This window comes from Mesocricetus auratus, unplaced genomic scaffold, assembly GCF_017639785.1.
Source record: "Mesocricetus auratus isolate SY011 unplaced genomic scaffold, BCM_Maur_2.0 Super-Scaffold_100024, whole genome shotgun sequence".
NCBI classification, from domain to species: Eukaryota; Metazoa; Chordata; class Mammalia; order Rodentia; family Cricetidae; genus Mesocricetus; species Mesocricetus auratus.
In genome coordinates, this window is record NW_024429205.1 from 792,550 (window position 1) to 811,205 (window position 18,656).

The 18,656-nt window shown below is 44.2% G+C and overlaps 1 protein-coding gene across 7 annotated transcripts in view; it reads left to right on the top strand.

The window, feature by feature from the left end:
• The first annotated feature begins 977 nt into the window (after positions 1-977).
• LOC106022119 (regucalcin) overlaps positions 978-18,656 on the top strand; it is a 28,257-nt gene continuing 10,578 nt past the window's right edge. For 2 of the 7 annotated variants that reach the window (XM_040730777.1, XM_040730779.1), the window contains exons 1-3: positions 979-1,146; positions 3,281-3,341; positions 11,922-12,026. In XM_040730777.1, coding sequence (XP_040586711.1) covers positions 11,947-12,026 — 80 coding nt within the window. In that variant the 5' untranslated portion in view covers positions 979-1,146; positions 3,281-3,341; positions 11,922-11,946. Of the gene's footprint in view, positions 1,147-2,983; positions 3,111-3,280; positions 3,342-11,921; positions 12,027-18,656 lie in introns of all 7 variants that reach the window. The other 5 variants (XM_013121952.3, XM_040730780.1, XM_040730778.1 and 2 more) reach the window with 4 other exon arrangements.

Here is an 18,656-nt window from a genome sequence, read left to right on the forward strand (position 1 = left end):
TGGTTGTTATGGCCCATAGGCCCTCCCAGGGCGGTTGCTATGCTCTGCAAGTCACTGTTGTGCCACTTTCCCCTTAATGAGTGCCCAGAGACCTACAGCACATGCAGAATCCACCAGCTAACTTCTGATTGGTTCCTTGCTGAGAGGGGTTATCTGACCTAGTGACTAGCACAGGCACAGCAAGGTCAGACATGTGCTGAGTCACAGGCCTAATCGGTTTTCCGCAGTCTATCATGGCTGCTAAAGCTGGGGAATTGTTCCTTTAGGGGTCCCTGGGACAAGGGACCTCCAAGGTTAGGAGGGTAGGGATTCAGCACTGAATTCACAGTGTCACACACTCACATGTACAGTGTCACAGCACTCACTTGCAGTTTCTAAGTGAGAATCTGGTAGGGGGTGGGGTCTTGAATCTAAGCCTGAGGTCCCAAGGTCAATGGGGCGGTTGAGGCCAAGTCTGAAGTCATGAGGTAAATACCCAGGACAGGAGCAGACTCAGGTCACAGCAAAGATCCCCAGCTCTCGGGCAGGGAAGGGTGAGGTGAACAGGTGGCCGTGGCTGAGACCATGGTAGAGGGAGACACCAGAGATAGGAGAGGGGAGGGCACAGAATGCAGGGGAGAGGGGAAGACAAGGGAAGGCATTGGAGGGAGGGAGAAGGAGAGCAGGGCAGGGGAGAGGAGGGGAAGAGGAAGGGAGGGGAGCACAGGAGGAGAGGGCACAAGAAAGTCCACAGGGGAGGACAGAGCGAGGAGCGAGGCCCCTGAGGAATCTGTTGGACGGGGGCCCAGACCACAGGTGGCTTGAGGATCCAGTTCCTGAGTGGAGAGGTTGAGTCACAGGTTATCAGGCACTCACTCGGGATCAAGGGGTTATCAGGCCTGGGGAGGAGGCAGATCAAACACCAGGTGTATGGTTGCCACATCTATGTTTGTCCCCAGAGGCTAGGGGCTGACCAGGAAGCCCTCCCTCACCCCTCCCTGCAGCGGTGTCCCCAAACGGCCTTGGTGCCCCCCCAGCTCCCTCGTTGCTGCCCCCCAATGCCTCGGGCGGAAGGGTGCCCTGCAGAGTCCTCAGGACCCATCACTCTTACCGATCTTGTGAGCCTGAAGACTTGCTGAGGGAAGGGCACGGTGACAGGGGCCTCAGGTCAGTGACTGAGCAGGACTGGACTGGGGGTGGTGGTCAGGGATGTCACATGGAAGCGGGTCCGAGATCCAGGGGGTCGTATGCGGGAGACTGTGAATCCAGGGACTCAGAGGATCACATGGGGGAGTGGGAATCCCTGTATGCAGGGGAAGTCACATGGTGGGGATTCGTGGATCCTGGGACTCAGGGGAGGATTGCATGGAGGGGTGCAGGGGGTCCGGGGCCCAGGGGCGATCACATGGGGGAGAAAGGGGATCCCGGGAGGGGGCAGGTAGTCACATAGAGTGGGGACCCGGGTGTCCACTCCATCCCCGCTGCTGAATGTGACACATCCACAGCAGATGTCCCATGTCCTGAGCTTCACGCGGTGTTGACCAGCTGAGACTGAGCACAGGGTCCTTTTCATCCATTTTGAGTGTGTGTGTGTGTGTGTGTGTGTGTGTGTGTGTGTGTGTGAGTGTGTTACAGCCTGTAGCATAACACTCATCTCCTTTCCACAGATGGGAAACTGAGGCAGGACGGTGAGGACCGTGTGAGGACAACCTCACCCAGCCCCAGCCCTGCTGGCCCACCCAGCCAGGACTCATGTCTATAGTTAGGGCTCTGTACCCATGGGGGCTGCGGCTGCGGAGGGAGAGGCCTCGAGTGGGGCAGGGCAGGGAGCAGGGTGGGGGCTGTGAAGTCTGTTTATTTAATTTCTAAACACACACAGAATCATAGGTAGCTGGGTAACATTGGTCAAGATCACAGTTTACCTGGCTGAGTTTCCTTTGTTCTTTTGATGAAAAGTTGATTGTATTTTCCTGCTTTTGTTCTTGGCTTTTTCTCTCCATCCCCTTTATTCTTTCCCAAATATTGTGCAACTTCCCAACTGCTGTAGATTTGTTGTAAGTATAGAAGTTACATTGTTTCAATGTGTGTACTATTTTTTTTCTGTAATCCTCTTGAGAACTCCATCCATTTCCACTTTGTATATAGCTTTGGAATCAGATATCCTGTTATAAGGTGTTGGGGATTTTCTTTGGATTGTATCCAGTTCATGTTGTAAATTTACCTTATACAGTATCTTAATATTGATGCATCAAGTTCCCAGTGAGCATTTACTTCTTAATTTATGTAGACTCCTTTATTCTTGTTGTTTTTAATCTGTGAAAGACTTTTAGTGTTTTGCCTAAAAATGACTATAGAGCTTGGCAGGTGGCTCAGCACATATTCTTCTTGGGGTTGACTCAAGTTCAGATCCCAACACCCAAATTTGGAGGCTCGTAACTACCTGCTCCTCCAGATCCAGGGTATCTGACACCCTCTTCCTTGGTATGTCACATGTATACACACGAAACACCTCTCACACTCACAAACTGTATATACAAAAAATTGGGATAAACTTGTTTTCAAAATTTTGTTACTTATAGAGCAATGAGAGGAAAACAAGTAACTACAAATCATACACTGTTTCTTTTTAAATTTATTTTAAAAATTTAGTTTTCATTTTACATACCAACCCCAGTGCCCTTCCCTCCCCATTTCCTGCTCCCTACCTCTCCCCCTTCCCATCCCCCATTCACTCCTCAGAGTGGGGTAATGCCTTCTTTCGGGAGTCAAAAAGCCAGTTCATGCACCTGGGATGGGTCCTGGTTTCACTGCCTGGGCCCCCCAACAGATCAAGTCACCCGTATTCAGAGGGTCTAGTTTGGTGCCATGAAGATTCCCCAGCTGTCAGTCCACAATCTGTGAACTAGTGACACTAGTAGGAGGTGTGGCTTTGTCGGAGTGGGCTTTTCCTTGTTAGAGGAAGTATGTCACTGTGGGGTCAGGCATTGAGGTTTCTTATCCTCAGGATGCTGCCCAGTGTGTCAGTCGACTTCCTGTTGCTTCTGAGTCAAGATGTAAGGACTCTAGCCTTCAGCACCACATCTGCCTGCATGCTGCCATGATGATGATTAACTGAACCTCTGAGATATTAAGTAAGACACCTCAATTAAATGTTTTCTTGTAAGAGTGGCCATGGTTCAAAGTGTCTCTTCACAGCAATAAAAACCTAACAAAGACAGAAGTTGGTACCAGGGACTGGGGTATTTCTGTGACAGGCTGCCTTATCTTACAGTTTGATATATTTTCTGGTATTATATTTTAGGCCACAGTTGGGAAGACCATAACATTGAAGAACATTGTCAAAGTTCTAGAAGACATAGAAGGTAATTTTCATGTACAAATTTATACAAATTTGCCTCTGAAAAAATTTTAATGTGTCCTAGAAGTTTTAAAGAACAGCAACAGTGTAATTAAGCACAGCTTAAAGTGTATTGATGATTCTTAGCTTCTCACAAAACCATGTACCCCAATGTCAGGTAGCTATTCTGTGTTTGCAAGGCATTCCTGTGAAAAAGAAGGCAAGGAAACAGTGCTTTAACAGATACTACCATTTGAATTATAGCCCCATGAGAGCTATGCTGTAGAAACGCCAATCCATTTCGTTTCATACCACTCAGATATTTTAAACAGTATATACGTGGAATAGGTAATAAGTATATTATGTCCAAGACCTTCTAAGAAAAAAGAGTCTATAGTAAAGCTAGCATTACTCATATATTTGTGACTCTGCTAAGTATATTGAAAGGGTCAGTTTATGAGAGTCAAAAAGGTTGACTCTTAAGAACCTTAATTCCTATACCAAATGTATAGGAATTACAGTGTGAATGCAGTGTGGAAACCTTTTATTTGTTATTTTTCCTTTAATAAGAATATAGTGTCCAGCTGGGTGGTGGTGGTACACGCCTTTAATCCCAGCACTCGGGAGGCAGAGGCAGGTGGATCTCTGTGAGTTGGAGGCCAGCCTGGTCTATACAGTGAGTGTCAGGAGAGGCTCCAAAGCTACACAGAGAAACCCTGTCTTGAAAACCCAAGGAAAAAAAGAATATTATATGTCACTTTAAATACAAGTCATGTGAGCATAGAATATGGAAAGAAGAAATGTACCCCCCTCTTCTCAGGACAATTAGAAGATATTTAGTAGTCCCCAATTTGAGTAGATTTGTTGAATGTGATACAAGTTTACAATTAATTGATTTACCAATTTCATTTGAATGACATCAACAAACTCACACTGCAGAAAAGTCCTATGAGCACTGGAATGTATGAATACTTCTACTTGTCCTGGTGCATTTTGACAATGTAGTATGACTCACACTTTAGTAACCCTAACCCTCCAGTTCTTTTCAAATATGTGAAAACTGTCATATAAAAAAGATGCCATAAATGTGGGCCATGAAATAAAGGCTCTTACTATCAAGGGTATCTTCAAAAACACAAAACAACACCTAATGAAGAGAAGCAACATGAATGGAAAACTTAAGATCTGATTCCTCTTTACAATTAGGTCAAATTATAAAATTAATTTATACAGATACTAAGTTTCTTCAGTATAATTCATGTGGTAAAGCTTTTACATGTGCCAGTTATCTTTGCAGGAATGAAAGACGCCATACAGGACAGAAACTCTGTGAATATACTCAATGTGTTAAAGCCTTTGCATGTTACAGGCATCTTCAAAGGCATAAAAAAATTCATACTGGAGAGAAACCATATGAAAGTATTAAATATGGTGAAGTCTTTGCATGTCACAGTTGTCTCTAACTCCATAAAAGAACACACACTGGAGAGAAACCCTGCAAATGTAATCAGTGTGGTAAAGTTTTTTGCAAGTCATGGTGTTCTTAAAAGACATAAAAGAACACATACTAGAGAGAAACCCTACAAATGTAATTAATGTGGTAAAGCTTTTGCAAGTCATGGTGAACTTAACAGATATAAAAGAACACATACTAGAGAGAAACCCTACAAATGTAATTAATGTGGTGAAGCGTTTTCACATGTCAGTAGTCTCCAAACACATAAAAGAACACATACTGGAGAAGACCCTGTGAATATAATCAATGTGGTAAGGCATTGTCACAACACGGCAGTTTCTCCAGACATAAAAGAACACATACTTGAGAGATACCCTGTGAATGTAATCAATGTGGTAAAGTCTTCGTATGTAGCATCGGTCTTTAAAATCATGAAAAAGAATCACACTGCGGGAGAAGCACTATAAATGTAAGTTGTAAGGTAAACTTGTGCACTTTGCATATCACAATAATCTTTGAGGAACTGAGGAAATTCATACTGAAGGGAATCTTACTAAAGAAGATTTGATAAGATCTTCAGCCAACATACATTTAGTTACACAAGATTCTGGAGAGAAAAAAAAATCTGACAAGTGTCAACAATCTGTTCAAGCATTATGATGTCTCTATTTTTTTGCACTTGCAAACTCATAAGGAAAAAAGTCCTATGAATTCATTGATAAGGTAACCCTTGTCAGTTTCACACTTTTCTTTCTTTCTTTTTCTTTTTTTAAAGTGATCTGTAAAGTTTATTTGGCCTTAGATAAAACCACTGCAAACAAGTCACAAGGATGAGAATGCATAGCAACAGAGGGGAGCACTGTAGATTATTTTTGCTTTGAATCCTCTGCTTTCTTCTTTTTTCCCCCTCAATATATGTTTTTATTTAAATTAGAAACATGCATGCTTCACAGTCAAACCCAGCTCCCTCTCCCATCCCTCCTCCCTTATCCTTCCACCAGCCCCCCAGCCTCCCCACTCAATCCCCACACCATTCCCCCTGGAGGGTGAGGCCCTCCATAGGAGGATCTCTGGAGTCTGTCATTTCATCCAGGGCAGGACCTAGGCCCTTCCACATGTGCCCAGGCTGTAAGAACATCCCTCCATGTGGAGTGGACTCCCAAAGTTCATTCATACGCGATGGTAAACACTGATCTACTACCCATGACCCAGAGACTGCTGAGGCCTCCTCACTGACACTACATTCAAGGGGTCTGGATCAGTCCCCTGCTGGCCTCTCAGCCATCAGTCTAGGGTTCAAGAGCTCCCCCTTGTCTGGTCAGCTGTCTTTGTGGGTTTCACCAGCACTGTCTTGACCCCTTTGCTTGTCACTCCTCTCTCTCTGTCACTGGGTTCCAGGAATTCAGTTCAGTGTTTAGCTGTGGGTACCTGCCTCTGCTTCCATCAGTCACTGGATGAAGGTTCTAGGATGGCATATAAGGTACTCATCAATCTTATCATCAGGGAGGAGCTATTAATGTAGTCTCTCTGCTATTGCTTAGTTTGCCAGTTGGTGTTATTCTTGTAGCTCTCTGGAAATCTCATTTGTGTCAGCTCTCTCCATAATGACTCCATCTATTATGGTATCTTTCATCCTGCTCTCCTCTCCTCTTACCCCGACTCAACCTTCCTGCTCCCCCATGTCTTCTTTTCTCCTCCTCTTCTCCACCTCTCTTTTTCCTGGTTCTGTCTCCCCTCCCCCAATGTTCCCAATCTGCTCAGGAAATCTTGCCTCATTCCACATCTCTGGAGTATTATCTCTTGGGAACCTCCCTGTTTCCCAGACTCACTGGCACTGGGATTGTAGACTGACATTCCCTTGATCCATGTCTAAAATCCATATATGAGTACATACCATGTTTTGTAGAGTGATGCCTTTTTCTTGTCTGCCGCTTGTTTTTTTCCCCACCAGTCACCTGGGCTCTGCCGCGTTGTAGTCCCCAAATAACACACAAGATGCGGTATTAATTATGAAGCTATTGGCCTTGCTTGTTTCTTACTGGCTAGCTCTGACTTAAGTATTTATCCCATAATTGTTAATCTAAGTATTTCTCTTACCGGAGCAAAGTTTTGGACATCTTATTTCTCTGGCGGGCTACATCATGACTCCCTGTGTTTCTCCTACCCAGAGTCCTCCTGGATTCCTAGTCCCACTATTGGCCAACAGTGCTTTATTGACATATACACAGGACTTCCCCCATCAATGTTTGTCTTTTTGTGACTGGGTTACCTCACTCAGGATGATTTCTTCTAGTGCCATCCATTTGCCTGCAAATTTCAGGATTCCATTGTTTTTTTTCCGCTGAGTAGTACTCCATTGTGTAAATATTCCACATTTTCTTTATCCTCTCTTCAGTTGTGGGGCATCTAGGTTGCTTCCCGGATCTAGCTATTACAAATAATGCTGCTATGAACATAGTGGAACAGACATCCTTGTTGTATAAATGGGCATCTTTGGGGTATATGCCTAGGAGTAGAATTGCTGGGTCTTGTGGTAGACTGATTCCGATTTTCCTGAGGAATTTCCATACTGATTCCCAAAATGGCTGTACAAGTTTGCACTCCCACCAGCAATGGATGAGTGTTCCCTTTTCTCCACATCCTCTCCAGCATAAACTGTCATTGGTGTTTTAGATTTTAGCTATTCTGACAGGAGTAAGATGATATCTCAGAGTTGTTTTTATTTGTATTTCCCTAATGGCTAAGGATGTTGAGCATTTTCTTAAGTGTCTGTCAGCCATTTTAAACTCTATTGAGAATTCTCTATTTAGTTCAGTCCCCCACTTTTTAATTGGATCTTTGGTGTTTTGGAGACTTGCTTCTTGAGTTCTTTGTAAATTTTGGAGATCAGCCCTGTCAGATGTGGGGTTACTGAATATCTTTTCCCAATCTGTGTGTTGCCTTTTTATCTTGACTGTGTCCTTTGCCTTACAGAAGCTTCTCAGTTTCAGGAGGTCCCATTTATTAATTGTCGATCTCTGTGTTTGTGCTACTGGTGTTATGTTCAGGAAGCAGTCTCCTGTACCAATTCATTCAAGGGTACCTCCCACTTTCTCTTCTAACAGATTCAGTGTGGCTGGATTTATGTTGAGGTCTTTGATCCATTTGGACTTAAGTTTTGTGCATGGCGATAGACATGGATCTATCTGCAGTCTTCTGCATTCCAATATCCAGTTATGCCAGCACCATTTGTTGAAGATGCTTTCTTTTTTCCATTGTATAATTTTGGCTTCTTTGTCGAAAATCAGGTGTTCACAGGTTTTGTGGATTATTCTCAAGGTATTCAATTAGATTCCATTGGTCTATCTGTCTATTTTTGTGCTAATACCAAGCTGTTTTCAGTACTATAGCTCTATAATAGAGCTTGAAGTCAAGGATGGTGATGCCTCCAGATCTTTCTTTGTTGAGCAGGGTTGTTTTGGCTATCCTGGGTCTTTTGTTTTACCATATAAAGTTGAGAATTGTTCTTTCAAGGTCTGTGAAGAATTGTGCTGGGATTTTGATGGGGATTGCATTGAGTCTGTAGATTACTTTTGGCAGGATTGCCAGTTTTACTACATTGATTCTACCTATCCAAAAGCATGGGAGATCTTCCATTTTCTGGTTTCTTCTCTAATTTCTTTCTTTAAAGACTCAAAGTTCTCGAGATACAGGTCTTTCACTTGTTTGGTTAGTGTTACCCCAAGGTATTTTATGTTGTTTGTGGCAATTGTAATGGGTGATGTTTCTCTGATTTCTTTCTCAGCCCTTTTATTGTTTGTATATAGTAGGGCTACTGATTTTCTTGAGTTGATCTTGTGTCCTGACACTTTGCTGAAGGTGTTTATCAGTTGTAAGAGTTCCCTGGTACACATTTTTCTTTATTTACATAAAAAACCTCATTCAGATCGATTGATTTCTCTAAATCTGATCCTACATGCTTGCTTTCTGTTACATGAACCAATTCATGATGAAGGAAAACTGGTAAGACTTTAAATGCCTCAACACTTGGGTTACAGGAATGAATGCTTACAAGAGAAAATATTCATGTGTGAAAATCTGTTTGGTTAACTATTTGATTTAATTATGTGATGTCAGTGTGTGGGTTTGCGGATATTCATGCTTGTTCCCAAGAAGGTTAGACCTTTGAGTATTCCTGTAGCAGAAACTACAGAAAGTTCTCAGAATCCTGACCTAGGTCCTGGCAATGAACTTGTCATAATTTTTCTCATACATCTCTCTCACCCTGTACAGATTTTAAATCTTTTTTGTGTCATCTTGATATAAGGTAATAGGGAAGAACTCATGGAAGAGAAAACCTAGTTCATGTAAACAATTTGGTAAAGAGTTGAGACATTATACTTGCTTTTAGTTTCAATTAAAAAATGTTTCCTGTGAAGGCGGGATGGTAATAAGTTCACTAGACCCAAGATAAATGATAAATGGGTGTTTTATTGGGAAACAACTTACACAGATAATAATAAAGAACCAACTGCAGTGGCATTCCTGCTCAAGAAGATGAAATCTCTGTTCTTCTGATCTTCCATGACCCAAGAGAGAGAGAGAGAGAGAGAGAGAGAGAGAGAGAGAGAGAGAGAGAGAGAGAGAGAGAGAGAGAGCCTGCCCCATGCTTTTCCACCTTCTGGTCACATATGCAGAACCAAAGGCACAGTACAAGAGACTCCAGAAGAACCTTCCCATCTGACTGGCAGGTCTGCTAGAGGCTCTGATTGGCTAGTAAGAGCCTGAGTGACAGGACCAAGTGAGCAGAAGAGACACAGCACCTTGAGGGAGGGGTTTGGAACAGGACTACTAAACATTCCAACCTCTTTGTATAGATATAGAAGCTAGCTGGGCTCCCACCTCAACAACCCAGACTCCCTGGGTAAGGGGGCATTGGTTTAAGTCTGGCTTCTTCCTGCTGACAAGGGATGATGTGGGGAGGGGGAATTAGGAGGTGGTGGACTCACATTGGTTGAGAAATATTCTATTAGCTGCCATCCTGTAGACCTCAGGCATCTGATCCTTGAGGAGGTGGAGAAGGCAGGTTGGGTGAAGCTTTTGCCATAACAGTGAGGTGAAGGTAGAGATAGGCTAGTACAAGTCCAGATGGAGTTTGGTAGCACCATTCCAAACCCCGTCCTTGGGGTATCAAGGGCAAGCCCTCCCCTTAAAAAGCCTGCCATTGTTCCCCCTGAAGGGGAAAATGACAAGAGGTCCTGAACAAATTGGGAGGGGGGATAAAGAGGAAGGGGGAGAAGAAAATGAGGGATCTGAAAGGTCAAGTTGGGGGAAGAATATAGGAGAACAAGAAAAGAGATATCTTAATAGAGGGAAACATTATAGGCTTAAATAGGCAGGGCCAGGCAGGGATATAGTGAACTCCGTGTCCGGCCACTGATTCCCACCCAGCCGATGGAAAAACACCCACACAGGCTTCTGAGCCTCATTCAGACACTCCACCTAGTGGGGGACAGTGCCTCTCACTCACCAAGACTCCTCCCTGCAAGGGCACAGTTGCCCCTCACTCGTCATGGCCAGCCACTCTCCCCACATGGGTGCAGCCTCTCACTCACCTTGGCCCACTGCTCGTCTGTGAAGAGCAGCACCTTGTTCACCATGGTGCAGCTGCTGAGCTGACCAGCACTCTCCCCAGAACTAAAGGCACACAGCACACGAGACTTCCTCAGGTAATCAGCAGAGCTGAAAGTCTGGCTCCCAGAAGAACCCTTTCATCTGACTGGCGGGTCAGCTAGAGGCTCTGATTGGCTAGTGAAGCCTGAGTGACAGGACCAGGTGAGCAGAAGAGGCGGACCCTCCCCTGGATTCACCTCAGTCCTTAAAAAGCCTACCAAAAACCCCCACTTCTGGATGCACCGCCTGATTCCTGATTTTGTGTTCCATTTTGAGCCACCCAGGAATGCTTTGCTCAGATTAAACATGGATTTATTAATTCAATCTGATTGAATTATTGCATCATCAACCGTGGGTTTCCATTAACCTTTCCACTACCCGGGATTTTTAAACATAACTTGAGGCTTTGTTCTTGGGCTCCCTTGGTTTTCTACAGCCTCTCTAGGAACCTGCGCATTATCCCCGCGGCGGTGATAGCAGGAGGGCAGGGCCAGGACCAGCCAGAGCAAGCAGATCGAAGCTGAGCAAGTAGGTGCGGGAACAAGGCACGTGGCACCTCATGGCTTGCAGGCACTCCTACCAGCCCAGCTGCACAAGCGCAGAAGGCGCTGCAAGCTCTAGCCCAGGATGCCCCAGCCCAGGATGGGCACCCAGGGAGGGATGCTCTGAACTACAGGTCCCAGCGTTCACCTGGGTAGAGCCTGGTGGTGCTGCAAGGTGATGGCGCATAAACCATGTCCAGGACAGCTACAAGTGCTGACTCTGGCCCATGCTCACAAACATAGCCAGAAATCTGACGGTTTATTCCATGCCGAGAATTCAGTTGAGAACACCTGAGCCCACCTAAAGTTCTCATGCACAGCCGAAGAGCATTAGACATAGGCAGTAGATTCCAAGAGCCCTTGGGTGCACCTGCCCTCAAATAACTTATTTCCCCTCACCTCCACCTCTCCTGCTGGATTGAAATGAGACGATGAAATGAATGGGTTTCCCCTCCCACCCAGCACATAATTGCTGTTCCTCCCTGGACGCCTTGACCTCTCCTTTTTATTCAATCCGAAGGAGTCCAGCCCTCCAGCTCCCGGAGAGGTGTTTCCCTTCTGTTATGGGTTCTGATTGATTTTCCCCGTTTCCTTCTACCAGCTACCCAATCTCACCTGCCCTAAAAAACAAACCCGTCTGGGGGTGCCTCCTGTCTCCAATTCCTTTCCACCAGTTCTTTCTGGAACACACTCCCAGCCAGTGCTCTGGAACACTTTATCAAAGGCCTCCTTGATCTCGGAGCGAGCCGTTAAATCCAATGATGGGTTTCAGCTCTAGGAGACCCAGCTGACTGCCTCTTGAGTGATAGATACAGTGTATGCACCCTCCTCTACTCCAACGGCCACTGCTGTCAGTTTGGGAATAAAGTTTATACCTATTTTGCACGCACTTTGGTGTTTGATTTGGGATTATTTAAAACTCGAAAAGAGTAATAGCTAGTTTTCTTTATTCTAGATGCAATAGCTTATTAACCGAAGAGATGCTTTCACGGAAAGGAGACCCGTACCCAAGGAACAGCGAGACCACAAGCTTGGATGCAACAGCAAGAGGCTTTTATTGGTAACATGCGGGTACCCGGGCGTCTCAGTCTCGGGGAACTGAGCGCGCGGAGCTGGGGACTCAGGGGTTCTTTTATAGCAAAAAGCGCGGGACAGAAGCGAGAAGCTTAGTAACAGGACCCTGATTGGACAATTTAAATGAGGCTAGGGTTCGGGGCAATTGAGGTTTTTCTTGGAACTCAAGTCTTGGCCCTGTCTGAGGAACAATCGGTTTCTGTGTTTGCTCAACCCTGCTGAGCGGGCCATCCGGCCGCCCACAGATATCTTTGTGTTTGCTTAACCTTGCTGAGCTGGCCATCCGACCACCCACAGATATCTCTGTGTTTGCCACCAGGCAGCCTGTGTCCTTGGGCTGAGCTTCCTTTTGATAGGCAATGACTATGCAGCTGTGGAGGAACGGAATTTTCCATAAGCCTCAGCTTTCAGCTGCCTGTTAGACTGGGCCAGGGTCTTTCAAACCTATAATTAACCAAGTAGAGATCACTGAATTTAGGCACTGGAAGCTAGGCTGTAGAGTGGATTTATGAAGTTCACATATCTGTGGAGCAACATTATTTCTCTGCCTTCGTCAAAAGGCAGCTGTGAGTAAAGGAAGGATGTAGGGGTTCATCCAAATTGCCTATGTGAATTTTTAAATTTTTTAGTTCTTGTGATGATACCAGGGCTGGTCTGGAACTCCTAGGTATAAGGTAACCTGATTTACTGCCTCAGCCTCTGGGGTAACTGGGATTGGTGGATCATGGTTACAGGTACCCCATTACCAAATTTTAAAGTGAACTTGCAGAGAAAGGATGAGATTTGTTATATACTTGTTAGAGTTAGGGATTGATTTTCCCCCCAACATTTTAGAGGATTTCCCTGTATATTAGCGTGTATGATCTTACATCTGCTTTTGTTGCTGTTCAAAGTTGCTCTTCCAACTTTTTTTTTCAGTCCAAAAATATTCCCCGAATTGAAATAATTTTAAAATCTTTTAGGTTATAAGCTTTGGTGACTAAGTGTAGATATCAAAGATGATAAGGTTTTGATTTTTTTTCTGTTTGCCGTGTAGTTTTTGTGTACATCTGGGGGTCGTTTCCTTTCTTACACAAGATTTCGTGTAGTGCACACTCATCTTGAACTCTCTGTGTAGCACAAGAGGATCTTGCAGGCGTGATTTTCCTGCCTCTACCTCCTAAGTGCTGGGTGACAAGTGTGTGCCACTGTGCCTGGCTTTGTTGGTTTCTTGAGAAATAGTCTTACTATGTTGCCCAGCCTGGTCTCAAACTTTGGCTATCTCCCTGCACTAGCCTCCTGAGTCCTGGAGTTACAAGCAGTTCAATATCGAGCTACCAGAAGAAACTATCAAACCGAGGGCTAAAACTTACAAAATAGAAACAAAGAAAAATACAAGGAATCAATGGATAATATACTTGGTTCTTTGAGAAAATCGACAAGACCCTTATCCAAACTAAGAGGCATAGAGAGAATATCCTTATTAATAATATAAAAAATGAAAAGGGGGCCATAACAACAGAAAATGAGGAAAGTGGGGGAATCATAAGGAAATACTTTAAAAACACTTTATTCCACCAAACTGGAAATTCTACAAGAAATGTATATTTTTCTTGATAGGTACCTCTTACCAAAGTTCAATCAACATCACAATTTCAATAGACCTATAAGCCTTAGTGAAGAAAAAACAAAACAAGTCATTACAAGTCTTCCAACCAAGTAAAGCCTGGATCATATGGTTTTACCACTGAATTTTATCAGACTTTCAAAAAAGAGTTGAAACCAATATTCCTCAAATTATTCTATGAAATAAAAAAGGAAGGAACATTATCCAATTCATTTTATTGTGCCACAGTTACACAGATACCCATAAATTCAGGCTCTTGTTTTTAAATGATCATAGATAATTTATGTCAGATGCTACTACATCATATACATTGAACCTGAGACAGAGAACAGTGGAAAGCTGGGTTTCTGGACTGGCTCTTAACAATCTGGAGACTGAAACATCTGGAGGAAGACAGACAAAGTGTTCTAGAATAAATACACCTTTATGGCACACCAGGATTTGATGTTGGTTGTGACCCTGTAATGACCCCTTGAGCAGCACCTCAGAGGCCTGTTCTTTGATTGGGGGGGGGTGCATTTGGCTGGTAGTAAATCAGGATTGTCTCCTTCATTATGGGAATTTAGCTTAATGGATGCTTAATGCTGGTGGACAGACATTTACATCTTATCATATCAATCATAACAGGCATGGTTAGCATACTAGTCAAATAACTTTGGGCTATTTGGGAGGCAGCCCTCCCTTAGTTAAATTCTACTTTGTGTGACTTAATGTCTCCTAAGATATGGTTAATTTTTATAACATCAGTTCTACTCTTCTACATCATAGTTTAGCAGTGGAGTGCTATTCTACACATAAGATACTATTTACAAGCTCCATACAATTAACTCCAGATAAATCCTGAACCTAAATGTTAAATGTTAAAAGTAAAGAACTTCTGGAAGATACCAGAGGGACCAGTACTCTCTGATTTTGGCAAATCTCTCTTCCATAATGACAATACAAGCACTATGGGTATCAGCATTTTACAGGGATGTCGAAAACAAGGGTATTTCTAAGCACAGCCCAGATCGCAATGCTCTGCCATGACTCTCTGCACAGACAAAGCCCACAATGTGAAGTGATTCAAAGGCTACCGCCCTGGTCAGGGGAATGGCAAGGACCACACAGGACACACTGTGCATACAGGGCATGCAAGACTGAACAGGGTAAACTAAACTCAAGGGCTTCACTTCTAATAATTTGGAAATAAAGGGACCAGACCCTCACTCAGCCCCTGCTTTCACGGCCATGACAGGCTACAGAAAAGACATGTAAGCCTCTGACACAAGAAAACCCCACATCCTCTGGCCTCCTGGAGTCTAGGGCCAAAACTGAACACAAAGAAACTACAGAACCACCTTCCGCCCCCCAGCCTCCTAGATGCTTGGTTCCTGGTAACTGTTTGGCCACAAAAGAAACTCCAGGGGGGAACCAAAACCTCCCCAGTAGTCTCCAGGATATAGTTCTGAAAACTATTGGTGTCTATGTACAACAGGCCACCTGCAAGTAACAAGACAATGCCATAGAAACCACAAAATGTTCCCTCTCAGCACTGACCAATGAGAATAATTGGTACACAGGTATTTCATGCCAAAATGTGACTTTGGCAAATGCTCTTAATTGTTCCCAAATGCAACCAATCAGAAACCAACCCGTACCTACTGATGTAATCCTGTAACTTTTGTCTATAAAACCTAGCAGTAGACAGGAACTTCACTCCCTCTGGGGGCTGCTGTGACAGCTAGTCAGACTGGGTCCCTGTCATGGGTGGATGAACAATCATTAAACCTTGATTTTGCAGTTTGGTGGGTCTTCCTGGTGGTCTCTGGGGACTTTGCAACTTGGGCACAACAAGACTAGGCGGAAATACACTTAACCCATATCTGCTAGCTGGCTCCCACTCACTCCCTAGTCTCAGCCTCAGCCTCTGAAACTCTGTCTGGGGACAGGGGAACCTCACTCAACATGGCTAGCCACTCCTTCCCACCGAGGGACAGCAGCTCCTCAATTACCATGGGCGGCTGACAGGCTTGCAAGCTCTCTACCCACAGCAAAATCCAAAGCACACAAAGCAACTTCTGTCTTCCTCAGCAGAGGAGCCAAGGCAGAACACTGGCTCCCAGAAGAACCCACCCATCAGATCTACAGGTCCGCCCGAGTCCCTGATTGGTTAAGAAGAGCTGAGTGACAGGACATGGTGAAGGGGAAGGGACAAGATAGAGTGGTTCAAAGAACACAACCAATCAACAACAAGAAGACAGTCTAGAGCAGATTTTCCATCCCATATGTGATATCATCCTTAAGTCTCTTTTAGGATCAGGCCCCAAGTTATACTTTCAACAATTTAAATAGGGACAGGAGACTACAAGTCTAGCCACTAAGACTTACATAGAAAAATCTATCTTTAGATCATAGATTATGATCTACAGTATAAAGATAGATCAATACATTTAAAAGATGTATTATAGCCTCTAATTCTCACACATACAAAGGTCAGAGAACACAAATACAAAAACAAAACATCAAGGGAAAGTCACACATCAGCACTCTGGACTGGATGCTGTTCTTAGGTGAACAGCTGCTGAGCTCTTTTAACCTCGGAACAAGGCTTCTTATTACCTCTGAATATGATGCCTCGGAGGCAGGCAACAGTAGCTTCCGTGCAGGACCAGGAGTTCATTTTAACTACCATCGCCTGCTGTCCCTGTCAGGGCTTTGGCACCACCGTAAAGAATTCCACTTTTTAAGTTTTATTTTATTTACTGTATATGGGTGTTTGCCTCCAGGCATCTGTGCACAGTACCTGCAAAGGCCAGGAGAGGGTAGCAGATCTCTTGGAATTCAAGTTAGCTATCATGGTTTCGGGAATGAAGCCTGTATCCTCTGTAACAACACCAAGCGCTCTTGACTGCTAAGTTATGTTTCTAGGCGGCTTCTTTATCTAAAATTTATTTTCCTACCTTTTATTTAAAATGCACTACATCAATTTCCCCCTTCTTGTCTTTTTTCCATCCCTTCCCATATTCTTCCCTTCAAATTCCTTTCTTGGAACAAGATCTCTTGAGCTAATTGGGAGCAGGGCGGGGAGGAGAGAGGGCGTTAGAAGAAAGAGAAGGGGAGAAGAGGAGGAGAGAGGAGGACATGAGGGAGCAGGAAGATTGAGTCAGGAGAAGAATAGAGGAGAGCAAGAAAAGAGATACCATAATAGAGGGAGTCATTATAGGTTTAAAGAGAAATCTGGCACTAAGGAAATGTCCAGAGATCTACAAGGTTGATCCCAACTAACAATCTAAGCAATAGTGGAGAGGCTACCTTAAATGCCCTTCCCTAATAATGAGATTGATAACTACCTTATTTGCCATCCCAGAGCCTTCATCCAGCAGTTGATGGAAGCAGAAGCAGACACCCACAGTTAAACACTGAGCTGAACTCTGGAATCCAGTTGCAGTAAGGGAGGAGTGATGAGCAAAGGGGGCAAGACCAGGCTGGAGAAACCCACAGAGATAGCTGACCTGAACAAGGGGGAACTCATGGCTCTCAGACTGATAGCTGGGAAACCAGCATAGGACTGTTTCAGACCCGTAAACAAGGACGTCAGTTCTGAGGTCTGGTTAATCTATGGGGCCTCTGGTACTGGATCAGTATTTATCCCTAGAACACGAATGGACTTTGGGAGCCCGCTCCACATAGAGGGATACTCTCTCAGCCTAGCTACACGGGGGAGGGTCTAGGCCCTGCTCCAAATGATATGACCAACTTTGAAGATCCCTCATGGAAGGTCTCACCCTCCCTGGGGAGCAAAAAGGGCATGGGATAGGGAGTCAGTGGGGTAGAGGCAGGGCATGAGGGGAGGGAGAGGGATTGACAAATAAGATTGTTTCTAATTTAAATAAAAAAGCATAACAAAACAAAATTCCTTTCTCATTAAGCATGTGTGAATATGAAGGCACAAATATATAAACATAACCTTTTGATCCATTTCTGTTGGTTGTGTGTATATGGTTTAAGGACTGAACACATGGTATTGGATATGCAATTAGGGAGCTCATCCCCCTCCTGAGGCTAATTATCCCAACTGCAGGAAAATTCCACTCTTTAATGAGCAATAAGAGTCTGGTCACAAAGTGATCTAGGCTGCCTTAATCAGGAAACATTATCTAGAATAGGAAATGTTATCAAGAATAGAAGAAGATGGGGTGGCAAATAGCTTATTAACAATCACAGGTGCCATGGCCCTGAAGGCCTGGAGCTGCAGGGAAGATTATGGACACTGTCCTGAGCCAGTCACAGTCTCCCTTTGGTCCGTGGTCCTCCCAACGTACCCCATTGACAATTTTCATCTTGGATGACTTCCAAAATCCTGAAATTCCTACCTCCACTTCCTAAGTACCATGATTAAAGGCCTCTGCCACCATGCCTGGCCTAGGTGGCTTCAACTTCATTTAGTGAGGTATTAGAATGATGGGATGAGTAACATGAGGAGTTGTACTGAACTATATTCACAATCTATTTATCTCTGTGAGCCTGGGTTTCAACATCTGCGGAATAATACAGAACTCTTCCCAGGTGCTTTAATGAGTTATAACAGGCTCAACGATGAGGAAAATTAATATTCCTCATAGTTGGAAGACAGTGAAATTTAATGCAGAAAGGCTACATTTGATGGGAATCTTCTTCTGTTACTGGAATTAGGACCAGAGCCTGTGTCCTGACTACCCTAACCAGCCAGGCTCAGTCATCCATCCTCCGTAAGTCAATTAAATGAATCAAGCTATCTAGTGACATGCCCAACTATAATGCAGGGACTCTGAAGTCAAGATGGACAGATTTCTCTGGTGTCCTGGGACAGCCTAGTCGATAGTGTGAGTTCTAGGCCAGACAGGGAGTCACAGTAACATTATTCTTAAAAAGAAGAAGAGAAAAAAAATGGAATTGGGGTGCATGATATGAAACTCCCAAAGAGTCATTAAAGTTATTTAAAAAAATAAGCACCAGGATTGTACACATAGTTTTACTTGGCTGAATTAG